This window comes from Ipomoea triloba, chromosome 13, assembly GCF_003576645.1.
Source record: "Ipomoea triloba cultivar NCNSP0323 chromosome 13, ASM357664v1".
Taxonomy (NCBI): Eukaryota; Viridiplantae; Streptophyta; class Magnoliopsida; order Solanales; family Convolvulaceae; genus Ipomoea; species Ipomoea triloba.
The window spans coordinates 19,972,796-19,995,504 of record NC_044928.1 but is presented as its reverse complement, the minus strand read 5'-3'; the positions used below and the strand labels follow the sequence as shown (position 1 = coordinate 19,995,504).

At 35.4% G+C, this 22,709-nt stretch overlaps 3 protein-coding genes and 1 long non-coding RNA gene across 4 annotated transcripts; 1 reads left to right on the top strand and 3 right to left on the bottom strand.

Moving 5' to 3' along the window:
* Positions 1–2,795: 2,795 nt before the first annotated feature.
* On the bottom strand, positions 2,796–3,357 carry LOC116000904. The gene is made up of 2 exons (XR_004094187.1): positions 3,184–3,357; positions 2,796–3,072 (listed from the first exon to the last, which is right to left on the bottom strand). It is a non-coding gene; the product is annotated as an uncharacterized LOC116000904 (long non-coding RNA).
* A 1,615-nt stretch (positions 3,358–4,972) lies between these two features.
* LOC116000880 lies at positions 4,973–7,742 on the top strand. Its single transcript, XM_031240744.1, has 4 exons — positions 4,973–5,245; positions 5,726–5,922; positions 6,037–6,246; positions 6,476–7,742. Exons 1-4 carry the CDS (start codon positions 5,073–5,075, stop codon positions 7,345–7,347), a joined length of 1,452 nt encoding a protein of 483 aa, XP_031096604.1. The 5' UTR covers positions 4,973–5,072; the 3' UTR covers positions 7,348–7,742.
* On the bottom strand, positions 7,731–10,442 carry LOC116000879 (pentatricopeptide repeat-containing protein At2g22410, mitochondrial-like). Its single transcript, XM_031240743.1, has one exon. The coding sequence runs from the start codon at positions 10,433–10,435 to the stop codon at positions 8,459–8,461; it is 1,977 nt and encodes a 658-aa protein (XP_031096603.1). The 5' UTR covers positions 10,436–10,442; the 3' UTR covers positions 7,731–8,458.
* A 3,754-nt stretch (positions 10,443–14,196) lies between these two features.
* Positions 14,197–16,406, bottom strand: LOC116001331 (zinc finger BED domain-containing protein RICESLEEPER 2-like). The gene is made up of 4 exons (XM_031241217.1): positions 15,294–16,406; positions 14,621–15,092; positions 14,476–14,531; positions 14,197–14,211 (listed from the first exon to the last, which is right to left on the bottom strand). Exons 1-4 carry the CDS (start codon positions 16,404–16,406, stop codon positions 14,197–14,199), a joined length of 1,656 nt encoding a protein of 551 aa, XP_031097077.1.
* Positions 16,407–22,709: the final 6,303 nt, after the last annotated feature.

Below are 22,709 nucleotides of genomic sequence, written 5' to 3'. Positions count from 1 at the left end.
AAAATGTAAAGGTTTGAATATAATTATCAAGACATAAAATGTAAATTTTTGAATATAATCACTGCATAATATATATATATTAGTTATACGGAGTATTTTATCTAAAAACATAATAAATGTGAATGAAGGTTATACCCCTCATTTATGTCCGTTTTTTTCCGTTAAGTTTTTTTGTACGTTATGCTATAAAAGTTGTACTACATAATATTTTGGACAAATATACCCCTACCGTTATAACTTCCGTTATCTTTTCCACTATTGTTACTATACACATGCATCCACCATATATTTTCTTATGAGTCATTTCCTTTTTTGGTCCCCACTTTTTGTCCACTATAAAAAATTTTGCCCACATTTTAACTACTCTTTTTCTGAACGTGCCACTTTTAGTCCTCCGTCAGGTTTACCGTTTGTTGACTGTTTAAACCAGGGACTTTTTTGTCTTTTCATGCTATATTCTTCTCTTTTATCCTTTTAGTCTTGCAACCGCATTCACGCTCCATTGACACCAAGTTTTGTTCCTTGCCGGAGAAAATAAGAGGAAAAGAAAGCAGATGGCGTGGCAGCATATCCCAGTGACGATGACGTCGTTTTGCAGTAGGAAGCGGTTTATTGTTCAAAGCTGTTCAAATTGTGTATTTTGCTATATGTTGTTGGAAAAATAGCACAAAAATGGCATTTAAGTGGCCATTTTGTGGTTCAATTTAAAGTGGGGTCCACAACCGATTTGGGTTGGGTCAAAGTGGATTCGGGTTCTTCGTAGTGAGACGAAGAGATCCATATATTGTACGCTCAAAATGGATAATGGGTGAATGAGAAATTGGTTCTCAAAGTAGACCCATTTGAGATGGAATTTGAAGTGAGAAAAAGCTTATGTAGCTTTGTCCCACATTGGTTTGGAAGGAGGATTTGCCCCACTATAAATACAAGAGGCTTTTTAAGACTAATTGACTTGTATGGCATAGAGGCTCTCTCGCGCGCAGGGGGGGTGCAAATCAAATCCCAAACTGACTCATGTACGCTGGTAAGTTATGCCATATTTTCGAACAAGTTTTCCATCTCAGAACCATGAGATTAGAAGTGATCTCTTCTTAGGTAGTATTTTCGAACAAGTTTTCCATCTCAGAACCACATGAGATTAGAAGTGATCTCTCGTTAGGTAGTTCGGTGTCTCGCGGTTAGCGGATTCGACCTCTCGCGATAGGTCGTTTGCGTGCGAGTGCGATGTCGCGCTGCCCGGACTGGCGCGCGCGTCCGATATCTCGCTGCCGGCACGATGTCTCGAAGCATGCACTACTTGACGTCTCGCGGCACGGGCGATGTCTCGATGGTTCGCAGACTGGACCATGTCTCGCACTACGACTCCAGTGACCTCTCGAACGCGACGTTTCACCTACTGTGTCCGTTCAAAAATGACTCTTGGTATTACGAAATTAAATTGATTAATTCCAATCATTATTTTCAGAGTTATTTTGTGAATAATGGACATGGTAGTGGCTGTAAATGTTGGTTAGTGGCAGAATTAATTTTCTGCTAGTGGGTGGAGGTTACTAATGGATTATCAATGTCATGATTAATGTTATAATCCACTTTCATCTACTATATATTCGTAGGTGAGCAGTAGTTTTTGAAGACACGAAGAAACACACCAAGAACACACGAATACACTGGTTTTCTCTCTCAAAACTAGGGATGTTAACAAACCGAACATAAACGAACGGAGGCTGTTCGTGTTCGTTTGTTAAGGATTTTGGGGTGTTCGTGTTCGTGTTCGTTTGTTAAGGATTTTGGGGTGTTCGTGTTCGTGTTCGTTTGTTAAGGTTTTTGAAAATCCTGTTCGTGTTCGTTTGTTAAGCATTTGTTAGTGTTCATTAACGTTCGCGAACACGTTCACAAACGTGTTCATTAACGTTAACGAACACGTTCACGGACGTGTTCGCAAACATTAACATAAACATGTTCACAAACATCTTCATTTTACGTTCATGAACATGTTCGTAAACACTTAATAACCAAACACCTACACATGTTCATGAACACAATTTGTTTGTGAACAAGAAATAATCTATGTTCAGGAACAATTATATATATATATATATATATATATATATATATATATATATATATATATATATATATATATATATATATATATGTTTGTAAACATCTTCGCGAACATTATTAAACGAACACTAAACGAGTTTGTTCGCGAACACTTAGCAAACGAGCTTACCACTGTTCAGATTCTGTTCGTTTATTAACCGAGCTCTAATTTTTTTTTGTTAATGTTCGTTTACCTTAATAAACGAACATAAACAAACACTTACCGAGCTCGAACACGAGTAGTTTGTCGAAAGCTCTGTTCGCTAACAGCCCTACTCAAAACACTGCTTATCATTCCTCCTAGCCACCTGCGTTCATCCCACGCCCTAGTTCGCCGAATCCAAGTTTGTATGCTCAAACGTAGGATCGTAGTACGTTTTATCTTGGGAAACCTAGACCGCAACGCTCCAGCACCTCGGGAGGCGGTAAATAAGGTTTTTAGGATAGTGGCAACACGACTCGTGATTCCAACCATCCCGAGATCGTCCGATTTTCATCCGTTGGTTTTTTCAGGTTTATTCAACCTTTTGTAGGTTTTATTTTCATGTGTAATTATCCTTCGTGGATATTTTCGTGGTATTTTCCATTTTCTATTGAATTTCGAGAATCATTTTCTTACGGATCTTGTTGGGGAAAAGGGGGGAGTTAGATCCAGATATAGATTTATATATTTTTTAGTACAGATATAGATCTATATAATTTGGGATTTTATTGAAAAAAAAAAATCATGCTTGAAATTTGAATGAAATACATTTCTCTGTTCTTCTCGTCTCTCTTTCTCAATCTCACTTTCTTCCTTCTTTCTATGGTGTTTTCTCTGCTGTAATCTGCTCCTAATTCTCTATTATCTCTTCCTCTCAATTCTCTCTTTACCCTCTTACACTTCTTCTTCTTCTTCAATTCCTGCTCTTGCAATTCTGTTTTGCCTCTCCACTTTCTTGCTTTTATTCATTGGGTTATTACAAGATCCTTCACCAGCAAACAACTAATTAATTTACATGAATTCTAACTGAACCTCCATTGTTAAGCTCGAAAGCTACAAGCGCAACACACGTATGTCTGTACAGAAGATATATATACCTTAGATTTCTCGAAGTCGGCGGCAACACAGAGCATGCAGGAGACGAAGCTGAGGGAGATAACTACGGAAACGATGAGAGGGAAAATGTATGGATGGTTTCCCACGAGAGTAGAAGTTTAATATGAGAGAGATTGGTAAATTGGTTCAAAAAGGTTTGTGGAGAATAAAGGGACAATTCAACTTGCTAGGAAGAAGAAGCTGCTAGCAGCTTGAGACATACTCAAAGGCTAAAATTAATTAAGAAGTTCTTAGTGGTGGAAATTCTACCCTGCGAAAAGGTTAATGGAGAACATAACATGGACAAAAAAGTCCCTGATTTAAACAGTCAACAAACAGTAAACATGACGGATGACTAAAAGTGGCAAGAGAAGAAAAAGAGTGGTCATAATGTAGCAAAAGTTTTTATGGTGAACGAAAAATGGACATGCCTTAATAAAAGTAGGACCAAAAAAAGAAATGACTTTTTTCTTATCTACTTCAATAATAATAATAATAATAATAATAATAATAATAATAATATATACACATTAAATATTAGAGTTATATGTTAGTTATTTTTTAAAATAAAAATATCTAATTTATAAAAATATTTTACATTATTATTATTATTATTTACTATATTAAAATATAAATAAATTTAAAATTTTAATATAAAATACTAATATTGGGCACCTATTTTTTGCGCATCACGCATAAGAAAAACCAGTATATCTAAAAACATAATAAATGTGAATGAAGGTTATACCCCTCATTTATGTCCGTTTTTTTCGTTAAGTTTTTTTTGTACATTATGCTATAAAAGTTGTACTACATAATATTTTGGACAAATATACCCCTGCCGTTATAACTTTTGTTATCTTTTTCACTATTGTTACTATGCACATGCATCCACCATATATTTTCTTTATCTTTTTCAATAATAATAATAATAATATATACACATTAAATATTAGAGTTATATGTTAATTATTTTTTAAAATATAAATATCCAATTTATAAAAATATTTTACATTATTATTATTATTTACTATATTAAAATTTAAATAAATTTAAAATTTTAATATAAAATACTAATATTGTGCACCTATTTTTTGCACATCGCGCATAGAAAAAACTAGTATCTTAAAACTTAATAAGTCTCAATCAATGTTATATCCTTGATTTATGTCCATCGTTTTGTATGCTAATAAATGTATACATTTTACTTTAAATGTTGTACACTTGAATGTTATTAGACAAAATTGTTCCTAATACATTATTATTATACAAAACTACCATTACACCGTTATAACACCGTTACTTTTTAACTCCATCATTATTACCATACACTTATATCTATAATATCTTTTTCCTATTCTTTAATTATCATTTTATTAAAATCATTATATAATTAATTTAATGGTTAATTATATTTTAATTAAATTTCTATAAATGGTAAATCATATATGTGTGTGTATAAAATACATATATTATTTGTGTATATATAATTCAAATTATAAATTTTAATTAATGTTTTAATATTGGGCACAAATTTTGGCGTAGTATTTATTAGTTATAAATGTGAATCTTTTGGTTGGGATTATCCAAATTTGGTATGTGAATCTTTTGGTTGGGATTATCCGAATTTGGTTCTTTGATTCTTCAAAGCTTGGAGATGAAGAAAATTAAAAAGAAAAAGAAAACAAAACGACAAAAGATGCAAAAGGACAAACGGTTCATTTTCGTACATTTCAAAAAAACAGGTAGCAGAGCGGCATTGGGACACCTTTCCACCACCACTGTACCTCCATCCCCCACTCTCTCCCTCCTAAAATATACAAACAAACCCAAACCCATAAACCCTCTCCGGAAACCATGAAATCTTTGGGTGTCTGAAAGACCAAGAGAAATGGGTGCAACAGCAGTTGGGGAAGAAGGAGAAGTGAGAGTGGGAAGCATAGTGTGGGTGCGCACAAAAAATGGGATATGGTGGCCAGGAACAGTCATGTCTGATCATCACCACTTTCCTTTTACTGCTTCTAGAGCTAAAATCAAGCTTCTTGGCCGAGATAACGCCTCCGTGTAAGCCCCTTTCTTTCTTTTCCTTCGTTTACTCACCTGGGTAAATCATAGATTTTGGAGCCCTTCTGCTTTTCCCTCATTTTTTTACTTCTTAAATAAAGAAAATAAGAAAATGGCGAGGGGGTTTACCTGTAAATTTTGATAGACACTGTTTTCTTGGAATGGGTTTTGATGTTATTTTGTTGGGATTTGATGTCAGAATCTTATGTTTGGGGATGGAAATCTCTGTAACTTTGTTTTCTACTCTTATCTTTAGATTGCAGTTTCATAATCTATCTCAGATGGATGAGAGGACAATATAATGAAAGATTAAGGTGGTATAGGAGTCAAAGCATGTATAGGATGAGTAATGTTGGAATAACATGATTTCTTGTCCAGAAGTTATAATAGAGTTTTGGGTTTTGGTTTTACCATCTGTCCATTCTTTTCTTGTATGTTTTTTCACTACCTATATGTGTTTGTGAACCAACAACCTTTCAGGGATTGGTACAATCTGGAGAGCTCTAAGCGCATAAAAGCCTTTAGGTGTGGAGAATTTGATGAATGTATTAGAAAGGCTGAATCTACAAAGGCATTGGCTTCAACCAAGAACCTCAAGTATGCCCGTCTTGAAGATGCCATTCTTTGTGCTCTTGAGCTCGAGAGGCAGGTGGTGCAAAACAAGCTTAAAAGGCCAGGTACTATCGTTGTTTTTCTTAATAAATATGTCCTGGTGTTCTACCTTGAGTTACCCTTAAGGTTCAAAATATAGAACTACCCTTATCTATTGCTAATGGTGGGTTTTCACTCAGGGAGTGATATGCAGCAAGAATCTTGTTCCAGGGCGAAAAGAAGCAAGCGCGTCTATTTTTCCCTTGAATCAAGAGATTGTATGGAGCAATCGTCGAAGGGATCACCAAACCCTTTCCATGCTTCTGCTAAAAGTACCCCTGAATCAGTGAAATCAGATTCTTCTGAGAGTGAGAATGAAGTACAAATGACAAGTTCAAAAGCGCCATCAGGTTAATGTTTCTCCTTGACTTATTTGCATAGTCTGGTGGGTTGCTTGTGGTTCTTCTTCTGTGCTCTACATGAAACCTTTGCATGAGATGATCAAATTTGCTGAATTTCATGTTCTGATTTTGATGCTGCTAAGTGCTAAACCGACTAATGTATAAATCTCTTTGGTGATTTTGATGCTATTGTGTTGTGTGCTTGGTTATGCTGACATTACCTGACTAAAATGCTCAGATATATATGTGAAGCGACATAAGAACGTGTACAGAAAGAGCCGAGGTGGAATCAGATACTCCTCTGAGTCCTCTGTTGATGACAAGACTGCAGGTTCTGCTACGCTGAAAAAATGCAAAACGAAAAGGAAACTGAGTATTCAACAGGTTTGCAGGAGGCCTGTGGCTCGAGATGATGATAGGAGTTGCGTCTTAGACTACAAAGGAGCTGTCCCTGCACCCCGCCAAATTTTTGGAGGCAGTTATTTGAGAGAGAAGAACGAATGCCACTTTGGTTCAGCGTTTTCCAGAGATGCCAAGGAAACATTGATAGATGTGGAGATTGAAGTTCTAGCTAGCTACAGAGAAGTGCATGTTCCCCTTGTCAGTATGATGAGCAGATTAAACGGAAAGGCAATTGTAGGGCACCCCGTTAACATAGAAGTGCTAGAAGGCACGGGAGAAGCTCGAGTTCTAAAGAAGAATCTTGGTGAGGAATTGCTCCACAGCCATTTGAGTCGAACATGTCAACTAGTTTGGAAAACTTCTAAGAGGACTCCTGTCAGTTATTCGCCTCTTTTGCCTTCAACCTGTGAGGACAAGAAGATTACTCGAGCCTGTGAAAGTTTTGGAGGCTTGACTTGCTCAGCAAAGATAAGCGATCTGTCTAAAACAGCAGTTCCTGTAAAATCATTGAAAAAGCAGCAGATTTCAAACAGGTCAAGAAAAGTCTTCCACGCTAATAGGTTGAGGAGCGTTGGCAATCCAGATAATCTGCAGAGTGGCATGAACGATGGGGGGGTGTACAAAGGAGAAGCTATGCTGCCATCTGTTGCTTGTGTCCCGGTGAAGGACATTTTTGGTAAATTACTAGCTGCTGTTAGTAAGGCATGACAATTGACAAAACCATGGAACTAACATAGGAATCACATCATGTTCTACAGATGGGTTTAAACTAGAATAGCTTTTGGTAACTAAACATAGGGAGGGTTGTGCCTGGATTGAAATCCCGATACGCATATACTAAAGACAGTAGCTTTTGTGGATATTACTGCTGATTAAGACTCTTAGAGAATAGCTAAGGATGTAGATTGACATATCTAACTATGTTGACTAGTGAAGATCACTAAACATAGATAGCAATGTGCAGTGGCTTGTTATCCTTGTCTGCATTCTGATATTAAGTGCCTGATTGGTTTAATGGCAGATAAGTTGTAATTGTTTCCTTGTTTAACTTGATCAGAATGTAATGGTTCCTGAAATATATTCTCTACTGATAAGACTGCAAACTTCTGTACTTCTCTTTCATTACAGTAAAAAGGGAAAACATTATTGTCATGATGATATAACAGAAAACTATTTCCAAGTTTCTTTTTATCCATTAGGTTTCCAACTTACGCTAGACTGAATAGCCACCTAGGCACTCTGTGTCGTTGACGACTCTGCACACAAGGGGTCCATCTCCATACTGATGCCAACTTGGGGTGCCCAATCTCTAATCTCCAAGCTCCCTAGCTCTAGCTTCAAGATGTTGTGGGAGTCGAACTCCCACCCGTCCAATCACTTTGTGTCGTGGACTTTGTGCACAAGGGTCCATTTGCGCACTAAGAATTCATCTCCACACTTTTGCCAACTCGGGGAGCCCAATCTCCAATCTAGGAAGCCCTAACTCCAAGATGTTGTAGGAGTCGAACCCCCACCCTGTCGCTGCTGGAGTGCTGAATTCATGTTAGGTGATCTACCACTTGAGTTAGCTGTACGGGTCAACTATTTCCAAGTTAATGTCTGTAAATTCTCCTAAACCCACTCTTTAACATATGCAGTCAGCTCTCAGCATCTAGTACATGACTTTGTGAAACTTGCAGATTCAATCTCCAAGTTTGCAGGTTCAATAAGTCAATTACAGGTCACTAACCACAGCACAGAAGAAAATAACTCAGCTCCCTCTACTCTAAAAAGAGACTACAACTAGTTGTAGATTGCAGTATGTATAAATAGATTCTCTTTAAGAAAATAAATTTGCAGGGTTTGCAGAAGTTAATTGATATTCTTCCAATTTCGACAGCAAGACTATCTCATTAAGCACTTTATATATAGCTTGGGATCGAGGGTGTGATTCATCTGCAGCCACAAATTCGTGTAACTTTCCCTCCACATCTATCAAGCTACGCCCTGGATTCTTCTTGATACCTTTAATTCTCATCATGCTTCTCAACTTACTAACATCACCCCATTTTCGCTTATTAGCACATAAACTTGCAAGAAGCACATAAATACCACTATCTTCAGGGTCCAATGCTATAAGTTTCTCACCAGCAAGTTTACCTAGCTCAACATTTCCATGCATTCTGCAACCATTAAGCAGGGCACCCCAAACAGCTGTATCCGGTTCCATGGGCATTGCTAATATCAGCTCATAAGCATCTCTAAGTTGCCCAACTCGACTCAGCAAATCAATCATGCATGCATAATGCACCATTGCTGGCACTAATCCAAATATTTCCATCGCCCTCAAATACTTCCAGCCTTCATTCACCAATCCAGCATGAGCACAAGCTGATAGTACACCCACAAATGTGATCTCATCGGGAATAAATCCCAAAGTTCTCATTTGTTCAAAAAGGGTAAGTGCCCTCCCAGCAAGCCCATGAGAAGCACACCCCACGATTAATGAGTTCCAGGACACCAAATCTCTTTCGGGCATTTCAGCGAAGAGCTCCTCAGCAGCATCAATGCTTCCACATTTTGCATACATGTCGATTAATGCGTTCACTAGAATTACACTGCATTTTATCCGCCTTTGCTTAACATAGTAATCATGAACCCGTCTGCCTATATCCAAGGAACCTGATTGAGCACACGCAGAAAGCACACACACCAAAGTGGTCTCCATGAGAGCCAGACCTCTTCTTTCCATTTCATGAAAAAGTTCCAAGGCCTCCTTTGGTCTATTGTTCTGTGAGTAGCATGCAATCATTGCATTCCAAGAAACCACATTTCTGTGTGGCATGTCACTGAAACACTTCCTTGCTAGGTCCACTTCCCCATTTTTGGCATACCCATTGATCATGGTTGTCCATGAAAAAGCATCCTTTACTTCCATTTTCTCAAAGAGCTCTTTGGCCAAAGGCAAACTGCCACACTTTATATACATGTCCAATATAGCATTCAGCAAATTCAACCCACATTCTGCGCCTCTCTTCTTCATAGATTCATGAAAGAACTTCCCCAACATCAAGTCCCCCTTGTGTGCACAAGCAGAGAACACTGCTATCATTGTAACCTCATTCGGCTCAACCCCACTGGAGGACATCATATGAAAAAACGCCAATGCCTCATCAGCCATATTCTTTCTCAAGTACCCATCAATCAACGAAGTCCAGGAAACTACATCCCTCACAGGACTTTCGTCGAACACCTTCTTCGCGTCCTTCATCCTCCCATTCTGTCCATAAAAATGAACCAACCCATTTCTCACGATCAAATCTTCGTCAAACCGGACTTTCCTAATCCTACAATGCACGGATTCGCCCACCCAAAACCCTCCTAAAACCCCACACCCTTTCAGCCCAAAAACATAGCTTCGTTCATCCATTTCTATATTCTCCCTAACCATTCTACCGAAAACACACAACCCCATTTCTTGAAGCTCAGCCTTAACGTAACCCCTAATCATGGTATTCCAAATATACACATTGGGTTCTGAAATTTGCGAAAAGAGCAGCCGCGCATAATGTATTTCTCCGCTATCATCCAAAGCGCAAAAGGATAGGAGTCTGCTGACGGGGAAGGTGTGAAAGATGAGGCCGGTCCTTGTCATGTTGGCCTGGATTTGCTTGAGCTGGGACATGGAATTGCAGGACTCGATGAGGAGGAGAGTTGGGTGAGTGATCACTAAATTCGGGTGTTGATTTGAATTCCATTTGTGATTTGAGGAAAAAGGCCTGTAGAATCGGAGTAGAGCTTGGGGTTTGGATAACATGGAGATACCAGTACACTGAAACTTCAAACTTACATGAATTTATATACGGGCAGAATATGTTCGAGGAAGAAACTGAAAACTAATCAGGCGGTTGATTTAGAAAAATCTAATGCATTTGAAATAATTTGATAAAAAAATAAAGAATAAAAATTTGATAATTTTTTCTAACTTTAAAATATATTTAATAGAGTTCATTCTTATTTAACTTTAAAATTTAAGGTTTCGTTTCAAAACTTTGGAAAATATTTTTCAGAATTTTTTTTTAAATAACTTATTTTTCAAAAATAATATAATTTTTTAATATTTGGCTAAAGATCATAAAACTATATTTTTTTTGTTTGGCTGAAATTTAAGAAATTGCATTTTTCGTTTGGTTTATTTTTTTGAAAATGAACATATTACTTATAATAATAATAATAATAATAATAATAATAATAAGTAGTGGAGGTGTTAACTATGGTAGTGGTGAAGGTGGTAGTAGTTGTGGTAGTGGTGATGATGGTTGTGTTGGTGGTGTAGTGATGGTTGTGGTTGTGGTGGAGTATGTAATAATAATAAACTGGAAACTAGAAAAGAGATGAAAAAGCAGATAAACATTGAAAAACAAAGAATCCGAAAATTGTCTTCATACTAAAAATCTAGAAAGAAATTTAGCTCTAAATTGTGCATTTTTTCCGTTGAGCAGAATAAATATTTTCAAACTAAATTACAAAAATTAAGCCAAACCAAAAAAACTAAATCATAAATTCTAAAAAGTGAAATCTAAGTTCATTCTTTCAAACTAGTCAAAATGCACAATATAGTGTTGCAAGTCCACTTTTAAAGTTGGAGAAAGTTATCAAAATGTGACCATATTTTTTCCCTCTTTGATCTAAAAGTAATAGATATCACAAGATGGTGTGTGTGTGTGTGAATCTCCTCTGAGGATCCAGGAGATAGGTCGGGTAAATATGAAAATGTAATACATATACTGGAAATTTGAAAATATAATACTAATCAGAAATAAATAATTTGTTACTTACAATGAAATATTTAATACTTTTGTAGAAAAATGCGATACTTTTGATATAAAAAAATTTGTACTTTTAATCGATATATAATATTAGAGGGTGAACAATTACTTATGACTTATGAGAGAAAGTATAATACTTATGAAAAAACCTGATCTGTAGGAACAAGATCAAATAAGAACAATGTCCTATTGTAAAAAGTGAAGATTAATCTCAGTTGTCTATCAGAGTTTATCAATGGTTGAGAGTTTTAGTAAAAGAAAAAATACGGGGTCAATTTTATAATTATTGAAAACTTTTAAGAGTGGGTTTATTTTATAATTATTGTAATGTTGAAAGTTTAGTAATGGTAGCCGTCTTGCCCATCCATCAACGTTCACAAATGATTGAGGGTTTTAGTGAAAAAATACGGGGTCAATTTTATAATTATTAAAAACTTCTAAGAGCGGGGTTAATTTTACAATTATTATAAAGTTAAAAGTTTAATAATGATAAGATCTTAGCCTTTGATTTATCGAGATAGAAGGTGTAGATGTGTCCACACTTTTTACAATGAGATGTGTTCTCACCTGAACTATCCTATATATATATATATAGTCAGGTGTCACTGCGTCTTAGCATGCGGTCAGTGCGGCCGCACCACTATGTATACAGATATACACCACTCAGTGTTATAAAATGCACCACACAAATATACATCATTAGGTACGCATCACCAAAAAACACACCACTAGGTATGAAAATATACACCACACAGTGTTAGGAAATACACCATTAGGGGCAGGGGAGTTATGGTGCATTATTTTGGGTGTGTGATGTGTTTTTTGGTGTTTTTGTATATTTTCATTGTGGTGCATTTTCTAACATTGAGTGATATATATTTGTATACATAATGGTGTATTCCGCACCGGTCGCACGGGAAAGCGCCGCTGGTCACGCCTTAATGCACGGTCAGTGCGGCCGCACCACTATGTATAAAAATATACACCACTCAATGTTAGAAAATGCACCACACAAATATGCATCACCAAAAAACACACCACTAGGTATGCAAATATACACCACAGAATGTTAGAAAATGCACCATTAGGGGCAGGGAGTTATGGTGCATTATTTTGGGTGTATGGTGTGTTTTTGTGTATTTTCATTGTGGTGCATTTTCTAACATTCAGTGGTGTATATTTGTATACATAGTGGTGTATTTCGCATCGACCGCACAGGAAGGCGCGGTCACATTATTTGAATAGAAATCTCACCCAGGAGAGAAATAAGAACTATTCACAGCTGTCCACGTTTCTAGATCAACGAATTAGATGTAATTTTAAAGAAACGACGTGATGATATTTTCGTAAATAACTCAAACTTTGGTACAAGTAAATGTGTTATAAGTGCGAATAGGTGATGCACATTTGCAAGTAAAAATTGCAAGTAAAATCACTTACAAGTGCGCCTATTTTCACTTACAAGTGCAAGTAATTTACCTTATTAGTATTCGTGCGCCTAGGCACACCTAATTATAACGTTAGGTGCGACTACTTATAACGTTAGGTGCACTTAATATTGATGCTCAGTGTACATTTTACTTGCACTTGTAATACATTTTACTTGCACTTCAATGTTCAATTATTTACGAAAATCTCACCACTTCTTTTTTTTTTAAATTAGTGTTTCTGATCTTTAGATATGGACACGTGGACAGATGACATGCGATCTCACTTATTTCCTGGGCGAGTAGTTCGCACCTGAACACAGTCATACACACACACACACACACATAAGGGATATGGTGTGGTAATAGGCTTCAGGTAAAGGCGCGTTCTGAGTTGAAAGAAGAAAAGTGTAAAAATTGCGCACCTTAAGTGTAAATTGGCACACCATCAGTTAGGGCTGAGCATTGAACGGATCAGATCGGTTCGGATGGACAGTTGCCTTCTCCGATCGGATATCGGATTGGCCTTGTTAAGATCCCATCCGATTATATTTTGAACTATACCCTATCGGTTTTTTTTTTTTTTAATTTCGGTTCGGTTAGATATCCGACCTTTATTTGGTTATAAAATATATGCAAAAAAAAAAAGTGAAAAACAATTAAAAACTTAACCAAAACTACTGGAAATCTGGAAAAGTAATTATATACATTAATATCATACTAATTACTATACTTGTAAACACTAAACAGATACAAAATAGTAAATACTAAGTACCAAGGTCTTACGATTAAGCGTTAAGACAATAAGACCTAAGTACTAAGTGCGAAGTTACTAAGTACTAACTGATTCTAAGTTTATAAGTTATAACTACAAGTTATTACTTATTACAGACCAAAAGAGAAATTGGCAAAAGGGTTACATAGTTGCAACTTACAAAATATTTAAATACAGAACACTAGAACAAATTGCCAGATTCACACAGAATCACAGAGATGAATAGATCATAGATGATAAGAATGTTTGATGAATACTGAATACTTGATTGCACAGTCCTAAATATCCACAGTTACTGCACAAGACCACAAGTGCACAACCCAAAATTATATCCACAAAGCCCTACTTTTCTTCTTGTAAATTGTTACAACTTACAAGTTAGTGAAAACTGAAAACAATGAGAACACAATTGTATAATTAATACTTGGAATTTTGGCTCGGTAAGCATTGTTTCCTATCAATTTTGAATTAAGGGTAAATTGCTTCAATAAATATAGAGCAACATGCCAACTTAATCCTTCTTTTCAGATTATAGGTGGAAGCTTCATCATTGCCACATAAACTGATAAAAGGGACAAACAGAATAAAGTAACAGAGTTAAATAAGACAGCAACTTACAAAAAGTTACCAAGCCTTACACTCTTACAGTTACAGAGTTACATACTTACAGTGGACCAGTGGAATCAAGGATTCAAGCCAACAACTAATAACACATAGTTACCATAGCCTCAAAAAATACCAACTGAGATTAGATTTTAGAATGCAATTGAGTAAATTGACGATTAATTAGAATGGAGATGCAAGTAATGATAAAGAATAACATTACAGGAATTGTAGCCAGTGTAGGACCAAAATTCCTTCCACTTCCACCATCAACTAACTCTGCAAAATAAGAAATGTAAATTATTAAGTGCAAAATAAGGATGTAAAACTGTAAAACAACTAAATGAAATGAAGAGTAAAACAGTTACCTTTTTCAAACCTCTCCAATTCTTCCAGATTTTCCTCAATACATAGAGGAGTATTGGGCAGTCTAAGCCAATCCTGGGTACACACCAAAGCTTCTACAATTTTTGGAGTTAATGAACTCCTAAAAGGATCCAATACTCTCCCAGATGTACTGAAGGCAGACTCAGAGGCAACAGTTGAGATTGGAATAGCTAGGACATCCCTAGCGAGCTTAGAAAGGATGGGAAACCTTTCATCATTTATCTTCCACCATCTCAGAATATCAAAGGAGTTTTCCTCCTCAACTATTGCCTCACTCAAGTAGATATCCAGTTCAGTTTTTTTCTTACCCCCTTGTTTTTTAATTTGGGACTTGAGTAAATGTTGTGGCCTTCCAACAGACACAAAACTCATAGAAGAAGCACTACCAACAGCAGCAGACACAGAAGAAGTAGGAACAGAAGAAGAAGCAGGAACAAAATAATCATCAAATAACTAATTCAAACCAGCAAGCACTTTATCGTAGTATGGTTTACCTTTCTCCTCACCATACATATGATTAATTTGAGCAGGCATATACTCTAATTTATCCCTGGGGTCTAGAATGTTTCCAAAGAAAATCATAAGATTCATCTTGTCTATATCACCCCAATACTTCTCAAATTTTGCTTTCATATTTTTCTCCATTAAGCTTACTGCCCCACCAGCTTCCACCATTCCATTTAAAAGACAGTACAAATCAGAAATCTCAGTGAAAAATGTGTTAGCTGTCACATATAAAGATCCAGAAATTCTGACTATCATATCATAAAAACATTTCAACAACTGCACCAAACTGCCCACAGAATCCCAGTCCATAAAATCAGGCACAAAATCACCCAAGTCAGATTTGAAAGAACTATCAGACTCTTCACAAGATTCAACGACTTTTTGATAAGTCAAAGCAGATTGTAACATCAAATAAGTAGAGTTCCATCCGATTGGAACATCTAGACACAAAGAAGACATTTGTTCAATTCCTAACAAATTAGCCAAGTCCCTGAACTTCTTTAGCCTAGCAGGTGAATTCCTAACATATCTAATAACCTCCCTAACTTTTTTAACAGAACTACCACACTCCTTCAAGCCATCTTGAACAACCAAGTTAAGGATATGGGCAATGCATCTCATGTGAATATACTTAGCCTTCACAGTTGATGTACCCCAAGACACTATTTTTTTCTTAAGAAACCCCATAGCAGTGCCATTAGACGAGGTATTATCCACAGTCAAACTAAAAACATTCCTAAGCCCCCACTCCAGCAAACATGTTTTTATGGCTTTTGCAAGATATTCCCCTTCGTGAGAGGTAACAGGGACAAAGGCTATGGTTTTTTTATGAAGCGTCCACTCTGAATCAATGAAATGGGCAGTCACAACCATATAGTTAATCCTTTGGATTGATGTCCAAGAATCAGTGGTAATGCTAACCCTATGACTGGTTTCCCTTAAAAAGGCCTTCAATTTCAGTCTCTCCTCTTCATAGACCACTAGGATGTCCCTACTTATAGTCCATCTAGATGGAACTATAAACCTAGGGCATGCAACAGCAATGAACCTCCTGAAACCTATTCCCTCAACAAATCTAAAAGGCAGTTCATCTATGATTATCATTTCAACCAAGGCCCTCCTAATTGAGTCTTGGTTAAATACCCAGGCCCCTATTTCTCCCACAGTAGATTGAGATGAATCAGAGGTAGTAACTGCTTGAAAGGTTAAAAGGGATTGCCTAGTATCCTTGGAGTGAGGGTTTTTCAAACAACTTAGCATATGGGTTCTTAAGGAAGATGTACCATGTTTCTTGGACTCACACTTATACACTTTTGCATAATAAACACACTTCCCTTGTATAGTAACATCATTACTGTCTTTTATTCTCACAAAATGATCCCATATTCTGGATTTGGAATCAACCTATTTCCTCTTCTTCCAGAATCTGTAGCAGGAGGTTGCTCATTCTGTTTATTATTAGCCTCAAAGTTTGGGTTTCCACCACTGTAGGTTCCTCAATTGAAGAATTGGATGGTTGACTACTAGGAGTACCAGGCATACTGATATTATCCATCTAAAATATGGCTAAGTATCAGTACAAAAAGTATTGGGATACAATCACCAAGAATAATGGACGGAGTGACAGACAGTCACTCAGTCAGCCACTCAGCCATACAATTACACATAAAGTTCTAGAATCAGACACATTTTGTGTCATCATTTTCCAAGAACACATAATTATTTTATTAGAAAATTTATTGAGAATACATTTAAGGGCATACATCCATAAACTTGACTAGAGTCTAGACTCTAGAGTACTAGACAAAGAAATCCAGATTCAAGGTTTCAATTTCATATTTGGAGACTGTAATATTAATATACAGCTATTGTTTCCCAATTCTCAGTCCATCATTATCAGGATTTCTATAAAATGTGCTTCCACTAGACCACCAATATATGATAACTGATTAAGTTATCAAACTAGGGTTTGCAAATTGTTAAATTTCCAAAAAAAAAAAAAAAGAAGAGGCAAATAGTCAGTGCTTCCACCATAATATCACAAAATCGCTAAGAAATCTATTTTATTAAACTAGGGTTTGAAATAAACATGAAACGAGTCAGTACTTCCACCAGAATATCACATATTCACAGAATATCACAAAATCGCTAACAAATCAATTATATTAAACTAGGGTTTGAAATAAACATGCGACGAGTCAGTGCTCCCACCAGAATATCACAGATTCATAGAATATCACAAAATTGCTAACAAATCAATTATATTAAACTAGGGTTTGAAATAAACATGCGACGAGTCAGTGCTCCCACCAGAATATCATAAAATATCACATAATTGCTAACAAATCAAAGTTATTAAACTAGAGTTTTGAAGACCTACTTTGTTTCTCACAAATACCCCGGAGAACAAGGGCTTCTAGCACAGATATCTCCACTCCAACAGTTGAACGGTCCGCCACTCCACCAGGCACCAGTAGGGCGTCGGGCTTCCACCAGTCGAACAGAACCAAGTCACCAACGGCCACCGGGTGGAAGTCGAGAACTTAGAGTCTCAGATTCTCTCAGAAATCAGAATCGGAGAACGAGAGAACTCAAACTCTCAGAGAAGTCGAGAACGAGAAGAGAGTAAGACTGTAAGAGACTGAGAAAATGAGAATGAGGGATCGCATTTCACGACTGAGGGAAGTAGGGAACTCATAGAAGTCTCAGAGAATTGAGAAAACCCTAGGAAGACTGAGAGAGAATGAGGGAAATCAGGGAATGAGGGATCGCGGACTGAGAGAGAATGAGGGAAATCAGGGAATGAGGGATCGCGACTGCGCAAATGAGGGATCAATCGTTATCTGCATATATATATATATATATATATATACCCAAACGACGTCGTATAGATATATATATATATATATATATACCCAAACGACGTCGTATAGCACATAGCAAACCTAACCCTAATTTTAATCGGATATTCGGACAGGTCGGTTGCGAATTTGGACCATCCTACCCGAAACCGCTTATCTGACATCGTTTTAAGCATCAGTTCAGTTTTCAAGCTTCGAGTTCGGCTCGGTTCGGATGTGGCTATTCGTGCCGTGGTTCGGTCGGGTTTTTCGGATCTTGCACACTCCTAAGATGGTCTATTTAGAAATTGAGAATAAAAATTGATAAATGTAGAGCCGTCAAAACGGGCTTAGCCTGCCAGGTTAGCCTGTCCCGCTCCGCGAAGAGGGCAGTGCGGGCTTTGATATTTTGGGCTCGTATTTTGGTGGGATTTTTAGCCCGCCGAGTGTAACTCGCAGATTTTGGCGGGGCGTGCTTGGCAGGCCAACGGGGGCCCGCTAAATGTATAATAAAAATTTTCTTAAAATAAATAAATGCTACGATATTAAATTTACAACATTAAGTATATCTTATTAACTTGATTATATTACTAAATACTAACATTAGTATGATATATACATACACACACATACCCTTTTATATAATTAGTGTATAATTGTGTATATTAGTATTCTTTGTGTGCATATATTTACTGCTTACCGCATGGAGATTGCAGATTTGCAGTTAGCCAAAAAAAAAAAAAGAAGACTTTGTTTTCTTCCTATCTACACTCTACGCCATCCATACTTTATACTAAAAATCAAAACAACAATGAAGCCTCATTACTGTACTGTATAGTGTATAGAATTAAATTGGATTAATACATTATGTATTTGATTATTTATTAGTTATTATTGGGTTTAAAAAAATATAAATGCATTAATATATGTTTAAATTATCTAAATTATTTTACTATACACTTATTATATTTTTTAATTAATTTTCATTTATATTTAAGACTTTTAAAATTTGGCGGGCTCCGCCAAGGCCCGCGGGCTTAAGGTGGGACGGGATGGGCCGACCTCCGTATTTTGGCGAGCTTTTTAGCCCGCCTCGCCATATTGCGGGCTTTGGCGGGCCCCGCCTCGCCAGCCCGTTTCGACAGCTCTAGATAAATGTCAAAGTCAATTGACTATTTCTGAAATTAACTCATTAATATTTTTTTGAACGGAACTCATTAATATTTAATAAATATAAATATATATAACTTACTCATATTATGTTTATTACAATTTACAAGTATTAACTAATAAGATTAATTATATTTTTATATAAATATTAATATAAAGTTTATTTATTACATAAATCATATAAATTTATAAGCTATATATGTTATAAACTTTAAAATTTAATAATATTATAATTACAAAAAAAAAATATTACATATAAATTATATTAAATGTGAAACAATTGCCTTAGGTGAGAAATAGGATGAAATTATAATGGAATTATATCCGTAGATTGAGTCCAGATCAAGGGTCCAAATTGGAGATTTAAAAAAAAACACGGTGGCATTATTGTAATTTTGTGTAAGTTATATTTTTTGCCTTCCAATGCACATTTTTCCTTCTTTCAGTGCACATTTTTATGCCATACATTACACTTTTTATGCCATACAGTACACTTTTTATGCCATACAGTACACATTTTTCCTTGTTCTAATGCACATTGTTATGCCATACAGTGCGCATTCTTCCTTCTTCCAGTGCACATTGTTATGTCATATAGTGCACATTTTTCCTTCTTCCAATGCACATTGTTATGCCATAAAATGCACATTGTTCCTTCTTCCAATGCACATTGTTATTCCATACAGTGCACATTGTTTCTTCTTCCAGTGCACATTTTTATGCCATATAGTGCACATTGTTGTGCCTTCCAGAGCTTTTTTTTTTTTTTTAATTGTAGATTACGAACTTTTTTTTTAAAGATCAATTAATCTTAATCACTAATTACTAATTTGAGTTGAATATTGTTTGTTTATTTATTATTTATGGTCGTTTATGATTTGTGTTGAAGATCCTATATTCAATTTAATTTTTTCAATAATTGTTTCACATCTCTGTGCCTCCAATGTGCATTTTTTTGCCTTTCTAGTGCACATTTTCCATTCTTTCAGTGCACATTTTCTCTTCTTCTAGTCCACATTGTTGAAGTTCGTATGTTGCGAATTTTTTTTGATCTACGACTGAGATTCTATTTTACTTCTCACCTGTGATTTTTATCTCACTCGAACCCCCCCCCCCCCCCTCTCTCTCTCTCTCTCTCTATATATATATATATATATATATATATATATATATATATATATATATATACACACACCCACACACACACACACGAATGAACTTTATTCAAAAGGTTTAATGTCTTTAATTGGAAATAGTATTAGTTGTTAATTTAGAGGTTCAATTTTTGGAGCATACAAAAAATTTAAAATTTTAAAATATAATGATAAAAATATAATAAAAATCATTAACTACTAAGTGGGTTGGCGAGTTGGGTAATGAAAATTGTAACCCGGCTAAAAACAACCTCAACCTGGCCCGATACGTTTTCGAATTAGTCCATGACAGGCCAACTTGTATGTGTCGGGCTGACCCGTTTGACACCTCTATCTAGCGGTGGTTAATTCCAAGTTTGAAAATATTGACTTACCTTTGCATATAGATTTTTCTTAGGATAAAAATTTTAGGGCTTTCCATCATTAAAGAGGTAGTGGGACACTAAAATAAGGGGTAGTATTTGAACATGAATCATATGAACTTAATAATTTATAATTCAAAACCCTTTTTCATTGATAACGGTAAGTATATAATAATGCGATAATAACTGTACCTAAATCACTAAATAAAGAGGTAGTGGGACACTAAAATAAGGGGTAGTGAGATAATAGTTATAAAATAACATTTATAACAATGATAATAATTTAAATTTGTTTAACCCACATTGTGAACTTGTCATATTTGTGGTTAGAGATGAAAGGGATGCATAGTAAAGCCGTTGGCTTATGTATTGTATGTATTGTAGAACACTTGGCCAATGAACGACTTTCAAGCAAATATGATATTGTTCATCATAGGCTCTGACATATGCTAATTCTAGTAAATTAAAGAACAGACCATATCTATAAAGTATTTGTTCGGGCAATCACAATCAGCGCCATCCCCATTGTTCAAAGTGCTACTATACATTCATTTTAACAAATTAAAATTTATTCATTTATTGAAGATGGGTAGATTTTGGTATAGAGTTAATTCTTTCAATAAAGAAATTAGTCCATGCTATTTTATATATATATATATATATATATATATATATATATATATATATATATATATGAAAAGAAATTATTAATGACGACTCATAAATAAGGAGTTGGTGAATGAAATGTGTGGAATTTAAATATAAATCTACCTCTTTAAAGTAAGAAATTAATCAAAGTTAATGCCGGTTACATATGTAAAGGAAGAGAAATCATTAATGAAGACTCATAATGAGCGATGAATTAAGATTGTCTAGATTTTGGCATGAAAATGAAGATAGTCATAGTCCGTTACAGTATAAAGGAAGACAAATCATTAATGAAAATTCACAAGTAAGAAGTGGATGACTGGAGAAATTTGGATTTTCATGTGAATTTGTTTCATATAAAAAAGATAGTCAAAATCAATGGCGGTTATACATGTAAATAAGGACAACCTATTAATGAAGATTGATAAGAATTGGACAAATGAAGGTGTGTCGGTGACTTTAATTCTTTCAAGTAAGAAACTAGTCAAAAGTCAAGGCAGTTACATTTATAAAGGAAAAGAAATCATTAATAGAGATTCATAAGTAAGAAGTGGACAAATGGAGATGTGTAGATTTTGACGTGGATTTAATTCTTTCAAGTAAGAAGTTAGGCAAATTTAGAACTTTTACATATATAAATGAAAAGAAAGCATTAATAAAGACTCATAAGGATTGGACAAATGGAGATGTATCGAATTTGATGTGAATTTAATTCATTCAAAAAAGAAGTTAATCAAAGTCAAGGCTTGTTACATATGTAAAGAAAGAGAAATCATGAATGAAAATGCTTAAACTTTGCCGTGAATTTAATTCTTTCAATAAAAAGTTAGCCAAAGTCGAGACTTGTTACACGTGTAAAGGAAGACAAATCATTAATGAAGCTAATCATTAATTAAGGAAGACTCATAATATGTGAATATTTATGTGAGTTTATTCTTTCAAGTAAAAAAGCTAGTCAAAGTCAATGACTGTTATATATGTAAAAGAAGACAATTCTTAATAAAGACTCATAAGGATTGGACAAATGGAGATGTATCGAATTTGATGTGAATTTAATTCATTAAAAAAGAAGTTAATCAAAGTCAAGGTTTGTTACACATGTAAAGAAAGAGAAATCATGAATGAAAATGCTTAAACTTTGGCGTGAATTTAATTCTTTCAATAAAAAATTAGCCAAAGTCGAGACTTGTTACACGTGTAAAGGAAGACAAATCATTAATGAAGACTCATAATGTGTGAATTTTTATGTGAGTTTATTCTTTCAAGTAAAAAAGCTAGTCAATTTTTCGGGGCCTCAGCCCCTCCCTTTCACCAAAAAAAAAAAAAAAGCTAGTCAAAGGCAATGACTGTTATATATGTAAAAGAAGGCAATTCATAATGAAGCCCAAT

Bases quoted from the DNA above. Each gene is read 5' to 3' on its own strand.
- LOC116000880 (XM_031240744.1), top strand. From the start codon at position 5,073: ATGGGTGCAACAGCAGTTGGGGAAGAAGGAGAAGTGAGAGTGGGAAGC. The intron at 5,246-5,725 runs GTAAGCCCCTTT...ACAACCTTTCAG, and splicing joins GGCCGAGATAACGCCTCCGT to GGATTGGTACAATCTGGAGA. The intron at 5,923-6,036 runs GTACTATCGTTG...GTTTTCACTCAG, and splicing joins AAACAAGCTTAAAAGGCCAG to GGAGTGATATGCAGCAAGAA.
- LOC116000879 (XM_031240743.1), bottom strand. From the start codon at position 10,435: ATGTTATCCAAACCCCAAGCTCTACTCCGATTCTACAGGCCTTTTTCC.
- LOC116001331 (XM_031241217.1), bottom strand. From the start codon at position 16,406: ATGCTAAGTTGTTTGAAAAACCCTCACTCCAAGGATACTAGGCAATCC. The intron at 15,093-15,293 runs GTAAGCTTAATG...GGTTTGAATTAG, and splicing joins TGGTGGAAGCTGGTGGGGCA to TTATTTGATGATTATTTTGT. The intron at 14,532-14,620 runs GTAACTGTTTTA...CTTATTTTGCAG, and splicing joins ATTGGAGAGGTTTGAAAAAG to AGTTAGTTGATGGTGGAAGT.